The sequence below is a fragment of the Acartia tonsa genome, chromosome 10 (assembly GCF_053477335.1).
Source record: "Acartia tonsa isolate MP-2025a chromosome 10, ASM5347733v1, whole genome shotgun sequence".
NCBI lineage: Eukaryota > Metazoa > Arthropoda > Copepoda > Calanoida > Acartiidae > Acartia > Acartia tonsa.
Genome location: NC_137269.1, coordinates 45,569,141 through 45,591,877, shown reverse-complemented (window position 1 = coordinate 45,591,877; position 22,737 = coordinate 45,569,141). Strand labels below are relative to the sequence as shown.

The 22,737-nt window shown below is 31.0% G+C and overlaps 1 protein-coding gene across 2 annotated transcripts in view; it reads right to left on the bottom strand.

Moving 5' to 3' along the window:
* Nucleotides 1-22,737, bottom strand: part of LOC145330148 (uncharacterized) — a 199,265-nt gene that overhangs the window by 47,046 nt on the left and 129,482 nt on the right. The window contains exons 7-11 of one of the 2 annotated variants that reach the window (XM_080174733.1): nt 21,175-21,277; nt 20,583-20,638; nt 18,709-18,793; nt 7,502-7,626; nt 6,857-6,886 (exon numbers count right to left, since the gene is read on the bottom strand). In XM_080174733.1, the coding sequence (XP_080030859.1) occupies nt 6,857-6,886; nt 7,502-7,626; nt 18,709-18,793; nt 20,583-20,638; nt 21,175-21,277 (399 nt within the window). The remainder of the gene's footprint in view (nt 1-6,856; nt 6,887-7,501; nt 7,627-18,708; nt 18,794-20,582; nt 20,639-21,174; nt 21,278-22,737) is intronic. The other variant, XM_080174734.1, reaches the window with a different exon arrangement.

Genomic DNA, 22,737 nt, shown 5'->3' with positions numbered 1-22,737 from the left:
TATTAAGCTAACAAATAATCAAACGTTATTATAAAACTTTGGGACAAGTGTAATAAACAGCACAATTACTCCTTCCTCCCTGAGATTTAACCGTTGCTGAATTTATTATATAATTTATGGAAATTTTAAATAAAGAATATTAAAATTATCTTGTTATTAATGAATGTTGAATGTTTACTATTTTTCACCTCTTTGTTGGCATTTTATATACAAATCTATTTTCTTATGCTTTGTTATTATTAACAGCTGAAAAAAAATAATGCTTTCTCGGTGACTTTAACGGCCAAATAGAGTGACAGCAAAATGCCAAAATTTCTACCAAAATATATATACCTTCAGTATAAAGCTAAGAATGGGCTGAAATTTAAATCATTATATAAAAGTAACAAAATGTCTATCTGTCTGTCTGTACTGACTAATCTTACTAACCACTGAACCTATATGGTTCTCCTTACGTTGTGAATTCTTATTGGTCCTCGGAATGTTTATAAATATTTTGGAGAAAAGTTCCACCGGCGTTATCCTCTTGGTAAAAGTAATATATTAAAATTTTAAACAAAACGAAGATATAATCAAAGCTAACTATCAAACAGACACAAGCAATTGAAGAATAGTTTCGCTATTAAAAATCTACTTTTTTGGTTTATTGAATTATAGAGTCAGCCCACACAATTATTGAAAGAATCGACTTGAGAAAACTGATACCGCCATAACTTTGATAGGTTAATAACACAGTCTTCTTGTAGCGTTCAGCAAAAAATATTTTTCTATATAAAATTTTACAGTTTATTCTATAAAAATTTGGTTTAAAGGTCAGAATTTAACATATAAGTTATAATATTATAACTTATCTGTAGTAAAGGATAACGCTAACCGCTGAACCAATATAGTTCTCCTATTCAGTGAAGCCTTTTAACTATTTTGGAGGAGGGTAATTCCACCCTTCCCAAAAATGCCTCCTCAATTTTAAAAAAAAATATCTTTTTAAAACTTAAATTGAAAAGGGGGTGATTTCCTCTACCCCCTTAGAGCAGCTAGTATTATTAGATTTGGTGTAGGTATTTTATATTACAATTATATTTGCTAATTAAATTTTTTTGGCTGTTTTGTTTTTCAACAAGTTCTTTGCACCCGTTGTTGTTTTAAGGGATATATAGAAAAAGTAAATATGCAAAACAGAATTATATTGTAGCATTTATAATTAAGAATGAAAGGTAGGAACTAGCAATTGCTTAGTCTATGGAAAAGAATTAATCATAGAAGGAAGGTTTCGGTTATTTACAAGAAGTCTAATTATAACATCAAGTATGGCAGGTGTCCTTTTTTCTTACTTACAGTCGGACCTGTCCTGAGTATGGCAGGTGTCCTATCGTAATTACAGTCTGACATCTATTGTTCTATTCTTCCATTCTGACAGTAAATCCTTTTATTACCATTCCCTTTTATGTATAAGGGCATATTTTTTATAGACACTATAAATAGCTTCGTAAAATTTAATTAAAAGTCCTTTCCCTCCCTGCTATAACTTATTTACTTATCTGTATCCCCCTGTTTGTTAGCTCTGTGTTGATCTCTTATAATTTGGTGGGATAATTTTTGCCACACCTTTTCACAAACCAGAGATCAACGAATATTTTCACTTTACTGATAGGCGCACAGCTACTCTGTAATCAACTCTTGTTGAGTGCTAGTTCAATGAGCCCTTAAATTTGGGGAAGAGGGACCTTAATAAACCAAAGGAAAAAAGAAAATTACAGATGTTTTAAAGCAAAAAAAGATATAAAAACAAAGGTTGTGAAATAAAAGTGTGAAAGAAGCAAAATATGACTGTCTCATGGTCTGAAATTCTTTATATAACAGAGAAGCTACATAAACTTTTTAGCCCTCTAGCTCCAATAGGAGCTGAGATAACAGAGGGGTGTTTAACAAATATTTGTTAATGCTATCCTAATTTCAATATGACTATAAGTTTATGTTGATAGAGTTACAGCACTAATTACATAATAAAGGTTATTAAATACTGAAATATTAAAGTCTAAAAAGCAAATTAAAACCAAAAAGCTATCTCTTGGGTTTTAAATTTGAAAAAAGTGCTTTATTTGATCCTAAATGACATTATAAAGAAAGCCAGACACGTCATGCCAAATTTTATTTGCTCAGTTTCACCTTTTTCTTTTTCAAAGTAAAATTATTCAGGGATCTAAAGGGATAAGACAATGGTCGATAAACTTATTTCCATCACCGATGATTATTCATAAAATTACCCTATTCTGTAGATACAATTAGTGGTTGAAATGTTGAGAAAATCAACTTAAAGAACCAAACAATCAAATTTAATTAAAATCCCCAAAGTTGTTTGGCCATGGAATAAGAAAGCGTTATTATAAAACTTTTGGGGACTAGTGTAATAAACAGCCCAATGTCCCCTCCCTTCCTGAAAATTACTAGATATATCTATGTAATTTATGTTTTTCAACTTAATTTTATTTTTGAACATTTAACATAAAACATTTTTTTAGTAGGGTGACTGTTTTTAACAGCGAAGTTACTGTATTATTAGAATTATCCGTATGTCCGTATGTCCGTCTGTAAGAAAAAATATGGGGAAAACATGACTTTAAAGGCTAAAATTTAAGATAGACAACGACAGAAACTAATGACAAAATTTCCTTATATAGCTAACTAACGACATTATTTTAGATTAGATTTTTTACTTAAAACCAAAAAAAAAATATAAAATCTTATTATGCTTTAATTCAAGATGTAATCAAACCCTTTTTTATCCAAAATATCTTTTTTTATATATCATGGTCAATATAACGGACATACAGTCATCAAAAAGTGTCCATCAAAAATGTTAAATTTATTAAGCATATGTTTTTAAAACAGAAGATGAATTTAAAGAGTAAAAAATGGGAAGCGAATAATAGATAAAGAAGGAATCTAAAGGGATAAGATAATGGGAAGCAAATAATATATAAAGAAGGGATCTAAAGGAATAAGATAATGGCCGATAAATTGATATGAAAAGTTTGAACGATCAATGTAATAAAAAATTCCCCTGAAGTCCCCAAAATTATTTAGCCAACGAATAAGAAAAGGTTATTAAAAAAACTTTAACCCCTTACAGTCGGGCCCCTTGCCGCACCTTAATCAGTCTGGGGGGGGGGGCGTTTAACGCCCCCCCCCCTATTATCTCAGTTCCTATTAGAGCTAGAGGGCTAAAAAGTTTTGTGCAAGTCCCCTGTGTTATGATAAATTTCCGACTTTAAGTAGGTCAAGGTCAATTTTCGCTTCCTTCACCCTTTTATTTAACAACCTTTGTTTTTAGGTCCTTTTTTACTTATAATTTTCAAACGGCTGTAATTTTTTTTATTTTTGAAGCTAGAATAAAAATTTTTTAGCAGAAAATGTTTATCTTTTTGTAAATTTTATATTTGGAATATCAAAATATAATTTCAGTGGCCGCAGCTGTACTTGGCAGCTGCCAGCCGCCGCAGTCGGCGGTCGGCGGGAAAACGGCGGCGGATCTTTATAAAATTTTAATACATTATGTAAGCATGTAAGATAAGCTTAAGTTTGAAATTTGAAGTCTCTAAGTCAAAAATTGCGGCCACAGGAGCCTTTTAAAGAGTTCTGGAGACCTGGAGGATCAGGACCTGGAGGATCATACCTGGAACCTAAAATTGACTTGAACACCTGTATTTAATATGAGGATGTACTACTAGAGGATATTTTAGTAGTTTGGTAAGATAAAATGCTTTGTTTAAGTCAAAAAAATATTTTTGCTCTTTACCTGGATGACCCTGCCAGGTTTTCTGGCATCCTGTGCCCGCCAGGATGGAGATATTCAAAAAATTTCAACTCTTATTTATGTCTCATACCCACACTTAAAAAGTCAAGCAGTTTCGGCTCTTTATCTTTCACACACAGAAAATGAGATAGAAACCCCCCCCCCCCCCCCCCGACCGTTAAGGGTTAAGGACTGGTGTAATAACTAACCCATTGTCCCCTATCTCTCTCTGAGAACGATGACGACAGTCTGTCAGTCCAGATGAACCAAAAGAGCTCAATACCTATTTGTCATTGGATGGTTTCAATCTATATTCTGGGTTAAAGACCCTTATGATGTGAAAAATTACCTTCCACCACAAAAAAAGAGTTTCGAGTCTTTTTTCACTGTTTTTAAGAAACATTATTTTTATTATGTTTTTATGTAGTTTAGTAGTGCATGCAAGTACAGAGTTGGAATACATTTTAGCAAATAAATAGAAAAGTAGATAAAAAGCAGAGAAGCGCTGTAAAGTGTCATGTGTAACGTCATAATAGTATACATTTCTTTTTTAGTGGTTGCCTTTCCCATTTATGACGTCACACACGACACTTTCCAGCGCTTCAAAAGCAGTAAAGGAACTATTATAGTTTTGAAAAAATACAAAAATAAAACTCCTATCTTTCAAAGTGATTAAGAAAGATTTAATTTGTTAAGGTACTGACTGACTGACAGATAAGTCTTAGTTTTTTAGAAGGTAATAAGAAAACTTCCAAAAACCAATATCAACAGGCAAAAAAAACCCATACTTATGATTTTTAAAACAATTTGAATAAAAAAATATTTTTTGTTTTATTGTTTGTAGTCTTGCAATGATAATGTGTTAAATTATAATCAAGGTTGACAGATATTATGGTTCGGACAATTATTTTATTATTAAACCACCTTTCAGGACCTCCCTACCCCCTCACACACAATCGTTGTATTCAAAAAGATTATTTTAGCCCTTATGGAGACCTTAGATCATGGAAAGAATAAAAATTAGCGGGAATCATCGTATTTTCACAGTAGCTTTTCTCCTATTTCTAGACCATGCGGGGGGCTATAAAATGCGGGCCCTATTTCCTAACCCTGCGGGGCAATTATTTATATTTACCTAACCTAACCTAAAATAACCTATCAAATATCAAAAGCTACTGTGAAAATATGATAAAACCTGCAACTTTGTTTTCTGTCCATGATCCGAGACCTTTAAGAACAAACCTGATCTAACTTAATTCATTGTTAGCAAACCTAATAAACAAAGCAAACATTTCTCATAATTTAATTTGATTATTATTACAGAGGGGGGGAATTATGGAGATTATTACGAAAAAAAGGATTTTGCTGATATTATCTTTCATTTGCTACTGAGTTTTTAGTAGCGAAGCTACTCTATAATTCACAATGTCCGTCCGTCCGTCCGTCCGTCCGTCCGTCTGTCCGTCTGTCCGTCCGTCTGTCCGTCCGTAATTAATGAATTGGGGGAAACGTGATTTTCTCGGCTCCTATAAAAGATAGAGAGCTGAAATTTTTTGACAACATTCCTATCATAAAGGAGCACAATTAACTATAAAACATCAATGGCGGTCGGACCGCTTTTTAGCAGGTTTTAGGCTATTTTTATATTTTTTCAAATTATCCTCATAACTTGGGTGTTTGTGGTCCGATTTTCAAAATTTTTTCAGTTAAAGATATCAAAATTAAATTTCCCGTCATTTGAAGAAAACAACAATGACGGTCAGACTTCCTTTTTGCAGGTTTTTGGCTATTTTTATATATTTTACATTTTTCCCCATATCTTTGGTGTTTATGGTCCAATTTTCGAAATTTTTTCACTTATAGATATCAAAATTAAATTTCCTGTCATTTGAAGAAAACAACAATGACGGTCAGACTTCTTTTTTGCAGGTTTTTGGCTATTTTTATATTTTTCACATTTTCCCCATTATCTTTGGTGTTTATGGTCTAATTTTCCAAAATTTTTCAGTTAAAGATATTAAAATTAAATTTCTGGCGTTTTAAGTAAAGAAACAATGGCGGCCAAACTGCCTTTTAGCAGGTTTTTGGCTATTTTTATATTTTCACATTTTCCCCCATATCTTTGGTGTTTATGGTCTAATTTTCAAAAATTTTTCAGTTAAAGATATTAAAATTAAATTTCTGGCGTTTTAAGAAAAGAAACAATGGCGGCCAAACTGCCTTTTAGCAGGTTTTTGGCTATTTTTATATGTTTGACACATTTCCCCATATCTTTGGTATTTTTGGTTCAATTTTAAAACTTTTTTGCATTAACAGTTTCAAAGTATTTTTTCCCATTGTTATGTTCATCTAGTATGTAATTTACCTTAACCGTTTTCATCATGCAAAATAAAACAAGGTTTCGTGTTTATTTTCTCCAATAAATTTATTCTTGATTTTAATAAATACACTTTAAATCTACTTCTACGTATCCCATCCACAATTTTTTGTGCTTCGCTACTTATGGATGTTGTCATCCTTGTTATTCTTCTAAATTAACACACATCTTTACGATAAGAACCGTTTCTTCTTTTGTTAATTTAGTGTAATCTTCATTATTAAATAAAGAATTAACATTGACTATTGTAGTCATAAGAAGCTAAGCAACAGAAGGATTTAAATAATGGAAAAAAGGGAGGTAAATTTTAGCAGGGTTTGCTAATAAATCACTGGATATGACTACATGTAGAAGCACAAACATGCAAAAACTGGATATAGAATATGTGGATATAGTGTGAGATTTTCGCATAACCTGACAAAATATTCCCCCTCCCCCCTCCTTATTAATTTCCCTTATCCACTCCCCTGACTATGGAGAAACATATTGAACAAGAGGACTATATCAGCAACCTAAATTTATGACTAAAATTCCCCTATCCTAATATCCGCGTATTCTATATTAATTTACAAAATTACAGCAACATACTAAAACAAACAATTTATAAAAAAAAACATGCACACTTTTATAAATAAGATGAATCACACACACAAAAAAAAACCATAAAATATCTCTAAAATAATTACCCCATCCTTGCTTATAGCAGATATATGCAGCTTTAAAAATAAGAATTATTAATTATATATTTTATTGTGTTATATTCGGCGCATGGATGATAAGTTTAACCCACCCCTTCAATTTACATTTTTTGTCGGAAAAGTTTGGACACTGTTACTTTAAAACACTCCAATCTTGAAATAGCCACACAAATCAAAACTTTAAGATGATGGTAGAACAAATTTCTTCGCTTTTGGGGGGAAATAAAATTTATTATCCATTGCACTCTATATAACTTTGCTAAGAGATATTTATACTTCATATTCAACCAAACTTAGCTTCTCTCACTATGTCAGTTTGTATGTTTGTCTGAAACGCTCTTGAAACTATACTCGAAATCTTATGCTACTCAAGTCATTTCAATCGTGTGGCGTTATCTTAAATTTTTCTATAGAGACAGAACCAAGCCCTTCCCCATATTAAAACAGTTGGATTATGAAAAGAAAACGAAGTAGCGGGTTTGGTCATATTTTCACAGTAGCTTTTCACCAATTTCTAGCCCCTGTGGGGCAATCAGTAACATTTACCTAAACTAAAATATAATGTGAAAATACGACAAAACTCACTACTTTGTTTTTTTCCAAGATCCAAAAAGTTTGGCAAACATAACTTACCCCATTCTTTTCGCAGACGCCGCCCGCGTTCTTCAGATCTCCCGTCCAGGCTAGGCCAAGGGTGCCCCCCTCAAAATCTCTGTAGGTGAACATGTACGCCAGACAGAAAGCGTCGTAATCCTCCTCTGAAAAGAATATATAACTATTAGTAACGTTTATATTCAGTAGCCTTTAGGATAGGGCGGTTAGGGGGTCAGGAAAATAGACTAAAACCAACCAAATACATTTATAAATCTTCCCTTAAAATTTCAACCCAACAGAACTAAAAATTTCTGAGATATTTGTCATCAGACCAAAAACCTTACTACTTTACATTACAGACTATCGGTTTCGACTCTAGCATCTAGAAGGAAAGGATATAGCCTAAAACTACTTCAAGACTTGAATCTAATATACAAATTAGCCTAAAACCATATCAGGACCTATAAAAAGCTCTAAAATAAAGGAGAAACAAATTAGTTCAGCAGTTAGCGAGATCCTTCGCTAAAGACAAAATAATATATAATAAAAATTGTTTGAACGCCTTTATGGGGATGTGATGGAACATCTCTATACTTATGCATACATATATGTACAATTTTCCCCGAATCCATTTAAATTTGTGAATACATTTGCAAAATTTACCGTTTAGAAAGCCCCAAGCTAGACACAACATTTGGATCTAGGGACAAGGAAGACAATTCCAGTATCGCTTCGAAACCGACTTATATCCGGTAGATAAGAACCGGATCTAAGCCCTACTGGAAAATCATGTATCGTATCTTATTATTCTTCAGTTTTCTACAAATATAAAATTTACTATGATAAGATTAAAACCAGTTTTGTTAGCCTGTGCCTTTATGCTAACAAAACTGGTTTAATCTTCTAATTCTACATTTTATATTTTCGGAAATATATTCTCAGATTTATAGTAGCGCATCTACTTTTTGATATGACCGTCCGTCCACCTGTAGGGGTATGCACAAGACAAGAAGGGCACTTTGTACTAAACAATATAATGTCCCCAAAAGTTATCTCGTTATTGGCTTAAACACTTCCTTCATTTCTTCGAAATAGATTAAATTATAGTTCATTGACTTACCGCCTAAGATCCCGGCCTACTTAGTTTTTTTTTTATCAAAATATCTTACAATGTGTAAATCTATTTATCTCTTAAATTTGCAAAATCGTAAATAGCTATACAATTCTAGCTGTTCTAAACTTTATTTCATTTCTCTATGAATATGTTAATGTTTAGTAACATGTTATAAATTTGATTTGGTATATTGCTATTTTATAACTTCAAAGAGGTGCTATATAGTCAGATATACAAGATTAGATAGATAGATCGATAGATTGATAGTAGATGGTACATACTTACATTTTATGAGTAATTATAGAGGTGATACGTTTGTAACAATGTACCTAATCTTGCTAAACATTGAATTGAAGTTGATAAAGTAAAATAATAGCGGCTGCGCCATAGACGTCCAATGGGGGGGGGGGGTAAAGTGGGGAATACCCCCCCCCCCCATTTAAAATTTACCCCCCTCAAAATAAATAATCTCTAACAAATAAAATTTTTACCCCTCCAAAAACGAATTACCCCCCCTTAAAAAAATTTAGCCCCCCCCGAAAAAAAAAGCTTGGACGCCCCTGGGCTGCGCCTCTAACATTCAAATAGAAGGGCAGAAAAAGAGACTAAAACCAAACCCAGACTTATTAATAAAAAAAATAGCCCAATACCATCTCAGGAATTATAAAAAGCCTCACTGTAGAGGTGAACTATATCAGTGTAGCGGTTAGCAAGATTCTTAGCTACAGACAAAAAAAACTTACTTCTTTGTATAATAGGATATTTATGGATGTGGGATATTTTTCCTTGCCTTTGATAATTTTAACAAGTTTATGATTAGTCTAGAATTTAATTAGTCTGCTTGCTAATGACACAACATTTTTTACGTGTTAAATTTTCTTTATTTAAAACTATAATTTTGACAAATCATGAGAAAAATGAAGAAAGAAAATTTTATTTTGAAAAAAATAAATGTCTTAGAAGAAAAACGGTTTGCTAATGATTTTCATTCAAAGAGTAAAAAAGGGAAATAAGAAAAAGTTTAAATGTTACCTTCCAACTTATATCATGAAAAGAAAACGAAGAAGAGGGTTTCGTCATATTTTCACAGTAGCTTTTAATAGTTTTTTTAGGTTAGGTAGTTGTAATGGTAATGATTGTCCCGCAGTATTAGAAAATTGGCCCCGCATGGTTAGAGCCGCCCACAGTGGCTAGATATAAGCTACTGTGAAAATACTAAAAACCCGCTACTTCATTTTCTTTCCATGATCCAACTTTTTTGTTACACACAATTTTTAGTTATAAATTTTCTACGCAATTCTTATCCAAAATCGTTAAGATTAAATGACTAATTTCAAAATCAGTTTTTTACACTAGTGGCTGTGCCTCTAGCCTCTAGGGGCTGTGACTTTAGCCTCTAGGGGCTTGTTTTATTTATAATTATGGCCCTTTTCTTTGGGGTTTTTGGTCCTCCTTCTTCCCCCGACATTTGTTTATGTAATGAACAACAACATTTATTTTTTTTTTGGGGGGGGGGGGGGGGGAGGTAGTTTCATTTATCAAGAAAATAGCTTAAATGTTCGTCATAATCTTAAGCTTCAGACCGACCGACAGACAGACAGACACCGTTGTAACTTTTATTATAGTCTTATTCTTTTGATGTTTTAAATCTGCCAATTTTCTATATGTTATAGCCACTCTTACTAATCTACTTTACAAATCGGACATACTCCAAGTAAAGAGTAATTTACAAAATTAAATATCTTAAATTTTATTTTTCCGCCATAAATATCAACAATGTTCAAAACTCAGGGTCCGGTATACTGAGGAATAAGACAATGGACGATAAAGTGATGTACATCCCTTAATGATGTTGAACATAAGTACCCCTGTAGATTGAAGTCGTTGGTTGAAAAGTTTGAACCAAACAATCAAGCTCCAATAAAAGTACCCAAAGTTTTAAGAAAGCGATTTTACAAATTTTGAATACTAATTTACAGTCCAATGTCCCCTCCCTCCCTGTTAAAACCTTTCAATTATTTTGACGGATATGGTTTCAAAAATTTCCTCTGTACTTTTAGGATTTTTATACATGTTGCTTCACCCCTAGCTTCTAGGTTTTTTTTTCAAGAGCAGATTATGACAAATTACAATTGCCTAAGTTCAGGAAATTCAGAAAGCAATGTTTATAGCAATAAATATTTAAAGTCAATTAAGTAAAGTTCGACAAATATTAAATGAATACGACATTATCTAATTTTACCTAGCTTGACTTAAAGCATATTCTGTTCTATTTTTGTATCTTTATTATGACTTTTTGTTTAACTTTATCAATCCCTTAACTTTATCTACCTATCAATCAATTATTTTGACGGATATGGTTTGAAAAATTTCCTGCATTTTTTTTAACTTCCTTTTATATTAGAATTTGAATATTTATACAGCCCCATCTATAAATTAACAGGATGTCTGTATGTCTATCAGCTGAACCGATATGGTTCTCCTTTACATTGAAGCTTCTAATAGGTTCCTGGAAGATTTTTAGTGTGGTCACCTCCACCATCCCAATATAAATCGCATCTAGAAATAAAGATCCCGACCTAGACAAATTTAGTGCTTCTGTACTACTCCCTCCCCCCCCCCCCCCCCAACCCCCAACTCATTCCTCTAAAGTTCCTTTCAAGGCCTCTAAATGCTTATCCGCAAGTAATAATATAAAATTACAAATTGCAAACATTGTAGTTCCTATTCCTTTTAAAAGGCATTAGATGAATTTCAACCAAAAACCTTTTAATTGAATAAATTGTAAAGTAAAATTTAGGTAATTGAAAAAGGTGCACTTGGAGGATTTTTATAGATAAATCAATTACAAAGTAACAGCAAGATTTCAGTTTGTAAAGACTAACAATGTTCTGTCATTTTTGTATTACTAATTTTTCCTTAGGAATCATTTTTAATTCTGTACCTATATCTTTTATGTTTATACATCCATGCTTATTTTTAAAAAATAAAACAGTAAACTGTGAAACAGTAATCATATTAAAAATATGTACTATTATCTTCTTTAACAATAATTTAAAAAGTGAGGGATGGACCAATGGAGTTTAAAAATCTTTTCCAAAACAGGAAAAAAACTAGTTTTTACATTTAACAGCTTAAAATAGCTAAAATCTTAGCTAAAATGTGCCAAAAAATTGTGACTTTTTATCAACACCTTTTTTTATCAAAGCTCTTTTTGACTTGACAGGCTTTCCAGTTTTGCACTTGGACAATTTATTCAGTAGCAAAAGCTATCTCTCTGTATATCTACCTTTCATCATTTATCTTTACAACCCAGAGAGAGGGAGGGGACAATAGGTTGTTTATTTCACTAATCCCCAAAGTTTTAGGATATCATTTTCTTATTCGTATGCTTAATAACTTTGGGGACTGTAATGAATTTATATTTGATTAATTCAGTGAGTTGAGTGTTCAAAAGTTTCAACCAATAATTTTATTCTACAGAAGGATCAACTGTATAATCATTGGGAATGTACATCAATTTGTTGGCCATTGTCTTATCCCTTTATATCCCTTAATCCTACCAGATTTTTAAAAAAAATTCTATGTAGTTATAGGAGCCCTGCCCCAAGATGTGGTGGAAAATCCCCTACCTCCATTTATTTTAAATTAAAAAAAATATATTAATTTAAATCTTTTTTTGCTCTGGATTCTCTAGATGATAACTTAAAAGTCGAAGGAGAATCCCGCCCTTACGAGGTAAGGTAATCTTTTTTTTATGATAACCTATTATTCATTATTTTTATACCTACCTACTCTTATATATTCATTTAACCAGGTATACCTAGCTATCAATGGATATATCTAATAATCTATCCAAATTCAAGATATCTATCCATCTATCTAATACCAACATTGTCAGGGATCTTAAGGGATAAGACAATGGCTAATAAACTGATGTACATACATCCCCAACGATGATATACAAAATTACCCCTTTGGTATTAAAATTAGTCCTTGAAACGTTTAAACACATAACTTTATGAATCAACCAATCAAAATTCGCTAAAGTCTCTAAAAATTTTAAACCAACAAATAAGTAAACGGTATAATAAAACTTTGGGGACAAGTGTAATAAACAGCCCATTATCCCTCGCTGCAAGATTGTACTATGTACCTAGAAATCTTTAGGCTTTTCAAATTTTTGCACATGCGAATATATTCAGTAACAGAATTCACAATCTTTTTGCAATATGTTAAGTATGTAGAACCAGGGATAAGGCACAGAAAGATAAATTAGTTTTTACTGGGTAATTTCATTTTTTTATGTTTGGGTTATCCTATAATGTAAAACAGAGAAGTTTTTTTTCTGAAGCTTAAAATTTCGATGACTAATGAACCGATTTAGTTCTCCAATTTAGTAAAGCTACAAATAGGTTCTTGAAAGTTTTTTTAGGCTATTTTTCTTAATATTTTAATACATAGCCCCCAACCAGGAGAAAAATGATAAACCATTAAATGACATTGATCATTTTTAATTAAAGAAAAGTTGATCAGTTTTCAAAGCCAAATCTTTATACCAAATTATTATAAAACAAGAGGATGACTTTGTTTATTTCATTGGTAACTATAATCCCTGACTTGTACATATATATTTGCAATATGGAGAGTAGATGTAAATATATCTTTTACATATATACACACAGAAAATTTACTGGCAAGTACGCTATACACATAAAAGAATGGTTCTTTTGGCTTAAAACTTTGTAAAATTCAGTAAAACCTAGATAACCTATAGAGGACGTATTGAATCTTTATCCCAGATATTGCCAATGAATTATACAGTCAACCGACCATAAGACAAGCAATCTTTGATTGCAAAACTGAGTCTGAAAGTCCTAAATTTATATAGTACTGAGTTGCACCTGCTTCAGGCAAAGACTTCCCTCATATTTTAAGCTTTAACTATTAATTTCATTCAGTTGACATAGCAGCAGAATAACGCGGTATTCGGCCGAGATACGAACCTATCACCTTCCCGACAATGAGCGGACACCACAAACGCCACAATGTGAAAACTGTTAGTATTTTTTGAATAGTTATAAAACTAAAATTTGAATAATTTTTGGTAAATCTCTAGTGGAGTTGTCCATTTGGCTTGATACATATTCAGTAGCTAGCTTCATTGGATTTAATAATATAGGATAAGACATTTTAATTTTATAAACTTTTAAATTGAGATAATCAAGTTATTTATATCTTATTTCATCTTGAGATAGCTCTATGGAAGAAAATTTGCCTTTCCTCTAACATACATTATCTAAACTTGTCATGTAATATACAGATTAAATTTACATCTTTAATTTTTAACTTATTCCCTTTTTATGTTGTTTATTTTTCCAAAGTTGTCAAGAAGAAGCCATTTATTCAGTACGTACAGCTGTATTTTCAATTGTTTACTTTTATTAAAATTTCTTGTAAAATAAAAATATTATTGATTCAGTTAAAACCTTATATTATGGATCTAAAATTTTTAAAAAGGCCATAAAATAGGTTTTTAAATCCTATAAATAAGCAATACGATTTTTTGTCTGTAGTTTAAAATCTCCATAACTATTTTGATGTAAGCTTCACAAATGTCCTGTTAGCTGCTAGCTGCTAGTGGCGCAGCAGCTAGCAGTTATTTAATCTAAAAACAAAAATCAATTTCAGTGAATGGTAATAGTAAGTTAAGCAAATTGTTTCTGTTCTTTTAGAATTATTTGAAAAAGGTCCTTTAGAGTATTACATGAATCATAAAAAAGAAATCTAAAAAAGTTGGTTCATTTCATTGGACACTTGAAATGAAATAGAAGCAATTGGATATAAATCGTGAGTTTAGAAAAGACGAATGTCATTTAGGATTATTATTTAAGAAAGGGAAAAGCATTCTAAAATAAAAAAAAATATTATAGGAATTAGAAAAAGTTATAAACAAATGTAGATCTAAAAACTGCTTTGCGTTTAATTTTTCCACTAGTTATAATTGAATACTGTTTTGTTTTCATATTAAATCCTACCCGTTTAACTAAAATAAATGGAATTATAAAAAATGTTTTCTAGTTTGGCTTCGAAACTAATTAATATCCGGTGGATTAGAACCCGTTCTCAGCCATACTGAAAAAATATGTATAGCAATAGCATCATATTATATCTGGTTTTCTACAAATATAAAAATGTACATTCATAAGATTAAAATCAGTTTTAAGCACTTTAATCTTTTAATTGCACATTTTTATGTCCGCAGAAAGCTGTTTATAATACAATAATTATTTTATTCTTTTATTAATATCATTTTCCCGGTTTCTTCTAAATGTATCTCCAAACCCCTTTTTTCACCTCCCCCTTTTTTTCCTTTAACCCCGGAACTAAACGATTAGGTGTTCATAAAATGTTTTGGATTATGAGCTTTTCAGTAAAGCAATTCAATTAAAGGCTTTTTTTCTATTATTTGTATGGTTAGGTTAGGTTAGTTTAACTAAGATTTACGAAGTTACACTTTTATTATTTAACTACTACTTCATAGAGTAATACAAATTATCCTTTAAGAGTTTGTTAATAAAATTTGCTGTAATGAAAAAACACCATTTAAGCAATTTATTTTGTTACATCTGAACCTTTTTTCAATGATGACTAAAAGTCTGTTGAGGTTTTGGGAGATTTTTAAACATATAATAACATCAACTGACTTTTTTGTGATTAAATTTAAACTACATTTAAAACTATTTTATAATAGCGAATAGATTAGCGTAAATTCATTTGAACTATATCTGTCCCTAAATTAAATTTCATTGAGTGAGAAAACAATCCTTATCCAAAAGTAAGGATCTGTATCTGTCTGTCTTCTGTCACTCTATCTATCGTTCTGTCTGTTCCGAAGGATCTCGCTAATTGCTGAAACCATATGGTTCTACTTTACAGGGTAGCTCTTCATAGATTCATGGAAGGTTTTAAATCATTTTGGGGGGAGTGTTTTTATACATAAATAGTATTGGGTAAATCTAAAAAAAGGCAAATTAAAATGCTAAATCTAAAATTTGTTGGTTTATACAGACTTTCTGTTTAAGAAGTGTGAGATGTGTAGAGATTGTGGCTTTTAAATGGATTTAAAAGGAACTTCAGATTATGGAAAGAAAACAAAGTAGCGGGTATCGTCATATTTTTACAGTAGCATTTATGATAGGTTATTTTAGGTTAGGTAAATGTTAATGTTTGCCCCTCAGGATGAGAAAGACTAAACTACATAACTTTTGTGTCACTTTTAAGGAAGACGATTCATATGACGTCATATAAAGAGAAAAGAAAAAGGGAAGGGGGAAGAAAATCTCTTCAAAAAATGGGAGAAAAGGGAATCGTCTTCCTCAAAAGTGACACAAAAGTTATTGAATTTAGTCTTTCTCCTCAGGATTAAAGTCCCCTACAGGGGCTAGAAATATTTCTTATTTTTGTCTAGCTGTAATTCTAATTTAAGCCCAAACATTTGGATCTTATTTGCAACCCACCAAATATGAACCCAACTTATATTATAGCTAAAGGACCTGTCTTTACTAAATGATTTGGTAAAGTCATAATATTTAGTCATGTCAAGCATAGGAACTTTAGCATTTGATAAAGAAAAAAATAGGAGTCTACTTTTATATTTGTAGAGAAACCATGAGAAGAAGGAAAGAAGGGTTCATTAACCATTTAGTATAGATAGATAGATAGATAGATAGATAGTTAGATAGATAGTTAAATGGATAGATAGATAGATAGCCAATTAAAGTGTTTAAAGGCAAATAGCATATCACATTTGAACAGGTGCTTATAAACAGCTGAGCCCAACCAACGGAAAAAATATTGGTATTTATTAAAAAAACGGTAAAAATTGTCTTGGAAAAAAGTTTTGAAGATACTCTATATATGTTGTTTGTTTGTAAGTCGGTCTCTTGACCACTTTTCCATGTATTGTTAATCTAAAACTAAAAAAAACGATTTTATTTTAATTTAAGTAAATTTTCTTTATTTTGTATAATGATTTTTTTGCAAATTGTTTTTCTGCTCTTGCTGAGTTATTTTTAAACCCTTTTTGTACTTTATTGTTTAAATATTTTTCTTTATAAAACAGAATATACTATAAATATTATATGTATATAAAAAGTTATTTATCTTTATTTTGATATATAAGAATATAAGATGTAATAAATACACAATAAAATATATAAAAGTGGCTGATTTGCCATACAATACTGCATAAAAATTGTTATTATTTTGAGCAATGGCATACGGATAATGTCCAAAAGAATAAAGGTATGAGTATAGATGCTTAACCAATACAACTACCTGGCCCCAATTTGGGTCATTTTCCTCTACTAGCAACTTTGCTGTTTTTATATTTCCGACGCTATTGGCTGATATTCAAAGATCACATTCAGAGTCGACACAGGGTCCCCGCCCCGTGGGCATACAGTTATATAGCCCCTGTCATCTGTATTTTATTACTTTAATTCTAAAAGTAGTAGAGTAGTCTGTCTGATAGTTAAGTTTTCAAATATGTCTATTCTGTAAGCAGTCTGTCCTACAATTAACTATCTGTCTTTTAACTGTCTTGTGTCTGTTACTCTTTCTGTCTAAATGGTTATTTGCATGTAATCATATTACATATATCTGTGTTTAAGGTTTAAGGTTAAAAAAATATTTCTAGTCACTATTTTAGAATAGAAATGTTTCGGTCAATAATCGATATATTATTACTTAAATGTAGCACCAGATTTTCATGTGCTCTAATAAATGGATACTTTCAGCTAACTTAAAAAACAATACCCCTATTTACTCCCTTTACTTCATCCTCTCCTCTTCTACTGGATGAACGAAATGACCAAAAAAGTGGTCAATATTCGCAACATAAATTGATGACAAATTTTCCCCTGTCAATATATCCACGTAATCTAAATACAATTGGCAAATTGTGGGCAATTTTGTCCCTTAGCTCATAACTTATCATCAAATCATAAATAATTTTGCTATTTTCTATGAAGTTTGTAATAGTTAGGATGAGAAAGAGAGAATGTGTATCAAAGAATGAGACTTGAGTGTTTATTCATTTATACGTAATTTTGCCTTAACTTTAAACAAGAAATCTATCGTGTAGATGCAAAGCCTGGATCCATCTGTTAAGGACCTACATGGTTGTAGACCTCTTTCCCCTCTATTGTTTACTCTATTCTTGAAACAACTCGTATGAAAAGGTTTCTTTCTTAATTTATTTTGGTTATTGTTTCCATTCATCTGTTCAAGCTTTAAATTTTTAAAGATGAAAATATTTATTTTTATTTTTGAACTTTAATTATATATCATCGAAGTAAAACAATAGAGTGGGAAAAGGTTAAATATCTGTATATTCCTTTCCCGAGGACCCTGTGTAGGCTTTACAATTAGTCTTTAAATATTAGCCAATAGCGTCGGAAATATTAAATCAATTTGTTGGCCGACAAAAAAGGTCCTTACCAAGGGGATCCAGGTAGTTGTCTGGATTATACATAAATACATTTATTAATATATTTACCAAATGCCTAATTTAAAAAATGTACTGTATAAGAATAATCTATTAATTAGGTGATTTCGTATAAACACTATTATGGACCAAAGTTTAGCTGGTTCTAAAAAAGATTATTTCAATAGTATCACAACAGGTTAAGTGCTCTATTTTGGTTAAAAATCAATTGTGATTTCAAGGTTTCTAGCAGTAACAGAAATGCTGCAAAAGTTTGGCTGGTTGTAAGAACAACACAACTCAATTAGCTTGATTAGATAGATAACAAATACATAGATAGATAGATTTCTAGATAGTTAGATAGATAGATAGATGAATATCAAGATAGTTAAATAGATAGATACAAAGATAGTTAGATAGATAGACATTAAGATATCAAAATAATTAGATATAAAATTGAAGAAAAGTTAGATAGATTAATAAATAAGTGAACAATAGCATAAAACCTGAACTGAACTAAAGTAAATCTTCCCTTTCTATTATAAGGAATTATCAGAGAATTTTCCAAAAAAAACTATTTTGTTTTCTCTCACCACTTATAACAATTTTTATTCTTGTAAAATTATTATCGAAAATATCTACCTGAAAAAATTTCTAGAAACTTTTCAACTCCATAATTTCCTGGAAATCTGTAGGTTGGGTCATTCAGGGCTTCGTCTGTGTGTACCTATATAGATAGATAGATGGTTAGATAGATATATATTTGTAGACAATAACATAAATTCTTGTAAAAAGTAAAGGATGTCTGTGTGTCTCTCTGGCCTTACCGAAGGATCTCGCTATCCGAAGGACCGATTTGGTTCTCCATATCTACAATGTAGCTTCTCATATGTAGACCCCCTTCCTTTTAGTGCCACTACAAGCCTCTAAGGGCGAAGCCGCTAGTATCTACATAAAGTGTTGTAACGCCCCCAAACCAATTAAAAGGTATAATCACCGTCTTATCTTCTTTTCAGTCCATTTTGGGATTTAGAAATTTAGCCCAAAATGGATTTAAAATGCACAAAAAAAAGAGTTTTTGGCTAATAATCTTTTTGTTATTTGAGGGGGCGAAATTTATAATGGTGTAAAATAAGGGTTAGGCCAACAAAAAGGTGTTTTCCCTCATAGTACCAAGTCTATCTCAGATACCCCTCTCCTCCCACTGATTTAAAATAAATTCAAGATAAGAATTGGGTAGTTTATCATATGTTTTTTTTCTGGTTAGGTTAGATTAGGATATATTGGGTTCAGGGCAAGCATTCAGGGTGGGCACCTCAGGGGTAAGGCATAATATAAAAAGGGAATAGTCTCTTTCGTGGTAACGCCTCTTAAGGGGCGATTCGTCGTATTTTTTAAATTGGAATTTGATAGGTTATTTTAGGTTAGGTTATGTTATATTGGGTTAGATGATTGGCCCACAGGGTTATGAAATTGGCCCCGCAGGGTTAGAGCCCCCCGCAGGCGCTAGAAATAGGAGAAAAGCTACTCTGAAAAAAAAACGAAGAATTGCCCCTTAAGGAGGGTTGCCACGAAAGGGACCATACCCGATAAAAAATACCCAATTATTTTCAATTTAGTAAAAAAAAGTAGGGGGGTTGTGTGCTTGCTAGGTACTTTGAAGGAAAGCACCCAAAAAAGTATTACCTACAAATATTGAATATTTATAGATTCTCAAATATATATGACTAATAATATATAAATATTTTTTTCAAATAATATCTATGTATTAATAGCTACAGTCAAAACAAAAATTAGTTTCAATAAATCAAAATTTCATGGAAAAAACTTCTCCATTAAATTTTAATTGTTTAAAACCAAACGTGGACACAGAAAAGTAATGTGATTCCTAAGTAATAATATATATCGGCATAAAAGTAATCAAACAAGCTAAAATTCCCTTTAAATTAAACTGTGGTTTATCTTCTTTAAAAAATCAGGGAACCTTTGTCTAATGAGTTGAATTGAATAGGGCGCTAGATCCTTTTATGGAAAGTAGGATACGTTTTTTTCTTACTTTTAAATTATCTTTTGATTAATAGAGTCCAGCTTTTTCCATTTTGTTTTTAGCTCAAATACGACATGAAGGATTATTTGGGTGAATATCAAAGAGGGTAATATATTGGATTGTAAATTATAGTAGTACCCAAAGTTTTATAAACCTATTCAATTACTTAAGAAATTTGTTGGGCAATTCATTAAATTTCGAATTACTACTTTAAGTTAGCAGTGTCTTGGCATTCCAACCAATAATTTTAACCTATAGATGGTTTATTTTGTTTATTGTAATCAGATATCAATCAATAAATCGAAAGTTCAAGAAATAAATGGATTTTAACAGAAACAAAAAAGTAAAAAAATTAAGCAAATTGTCTAACTTTCCATACTGTGTTATTGTTAGATTTTATATCTCAATTGACGTACACACACATGTAAATCAATGAAATGCTACGCTCTTTAAGGTATGAAAAGTTTACCTTTACTCTCTTGATCATAAAGCTAATATTATCAGGTTTTCCATCCAAGTCAAAATCTAAAAAATAATTTAATCTATTTATGTGCATCAATTTATTGATCTATCTCTGTGAATCTTTTCATCTATTCGTTCATTAATCCTTTTCCTATATATTCACCTATAAATATATCCACAAATCTACCCATATATACAATAACTAACACATTTATCTAGCCTTTAATCTATCTATCTATTTATCTATTAATCAAAACAACTATTACTATTTGATTATTCTATATTTATTAATCTTTCAATAAATATATATAATGTATATCCATCTATCCATCCATCTATCTTTCATTAATCTATTCATCCATCTATCTCTCAATTTATCTACCTGTCTTTTTATATACAATTATTCAAATCTACAAATCTATTTATTATTATCTGATTAATCTCTATCTATTAATCTTTTAATCAATCTATACATCTATTCATCCATGTGTCTTTCATTAATCTGTTTAGCCATCTATATATTAATTAATCTATCTATCCACCCAGTCATATATACTTATCTTAATCTACCAATCTATCTAACTATCTATGTATATTACCTATAGATCTATAAATAGTATTAACCCTCTGAACGTGTCTCGTCATCACTTCTATACACGCCTCCTCTGAACGCCCCATGTTCTTGTAAAACAGATGGTCCGCCTGAAAAAAAAATAATCTTTTAGTCCTAAATATTTATTTAGCATGTATTGTCAATAAACCAAAAAAAATGTATTTTTTCATTGATCTAAAGGGATGAGACAATGACCTTTAAATTTATGTACATCCCCAATGAGGATACACAAAATAAACCCTTCTGTTTACAATTAGTCTTTCAAACGTATTAACAGTCAACTTAATGAAACAACCAATCAAACTTTTTAAAAAGTCCCCAAAGTTACTAAACCAACGAAAGACAACGTTATTATAAAACTTTGGGGACTAGTGTGATAAACAGCCCAATGTGGCCTTCCCCCTTGCATTTTTTTAAGAGACTCCAAACAATAGTTGTCGATTATATAAAATAACGTAAGTATATAACATAATTATAAGGTGACAGCGCTACTAATTTTATTCAGATTTGACTTCATATATTTGGTTTTAAACAGGGAGGCAGGGAACATTGGGTCGTAAATTATAGGTACCCAAAGTTAATTAAGCATGTTATTTTATTTGTAGGCTTGATTGGTTGGTTCCAAACTAGTATTGTTCAAACCTATCAATTAATAATTCTACATAAGGGGTAATGTTGACCAACATCATTAGGGGTATACAAAAATTTATCATCCTTTGTCTTATCCCTTAGAATCCCTGGTTCAAATAAAACACAGCCAATTATTATTTGTTTCCTTTTCCTGTATGCTTATGGCATATAAAGGGTATATATTCTTTAGGGTGTGCCTTCACTGCTGCTTATCATTTCTGTTTTGTTTTTATATAATTTATTTTGAGTTAAATATGAAACAAACTATGAATTTATGTATTTTTAAATGTTTATAATAGATAAATTACGAATTAAGGAATGTAAATCATGTACAATTAAAGTATGAGATTTTATTTTTTTGTTTTAATAGAAACTCAAAAAAATCGTTTAGGAAATCGGAATTTAGACCCATATTTTTAAAAATTGTTAGTGCAGATTTTACAACAAACAATGATTGAGAGTAACAGTTTAAAATGGTCAATCTTGATAAACATTCATCTTTACTAATTTTTTATGAGCGATCTTCACTTTACTGTTTTTTTAAAACGCTTATTACTCCTTTAATATTTGAGCTACCTTGGTAAAAAAAAAACAAGGGTTTCGCAGCCTACTACTGACCGTTTATGGTATAGTGATGAAAAATCCACAAAGCTAACCGAAAAAAAATCTACCAGATAATACATATCAGGTTGATTTTTATAACAATTATGGTTCAGAGATCTTAATCTTTAAACAAAACAAAAAACCCTGATGTATATTATAGAATTGCAAAATACTATGCGGATTTGAAGACTCACCAGAAATTCAAGATGTCTTTTATTTAATTCTATTCATATGCTAAGAATGGATGTATGATATACGTGGATATTATGTCAGGGGAACAATTGTCGTAAATTTAGGTTGCTAGCATGGAACTCCC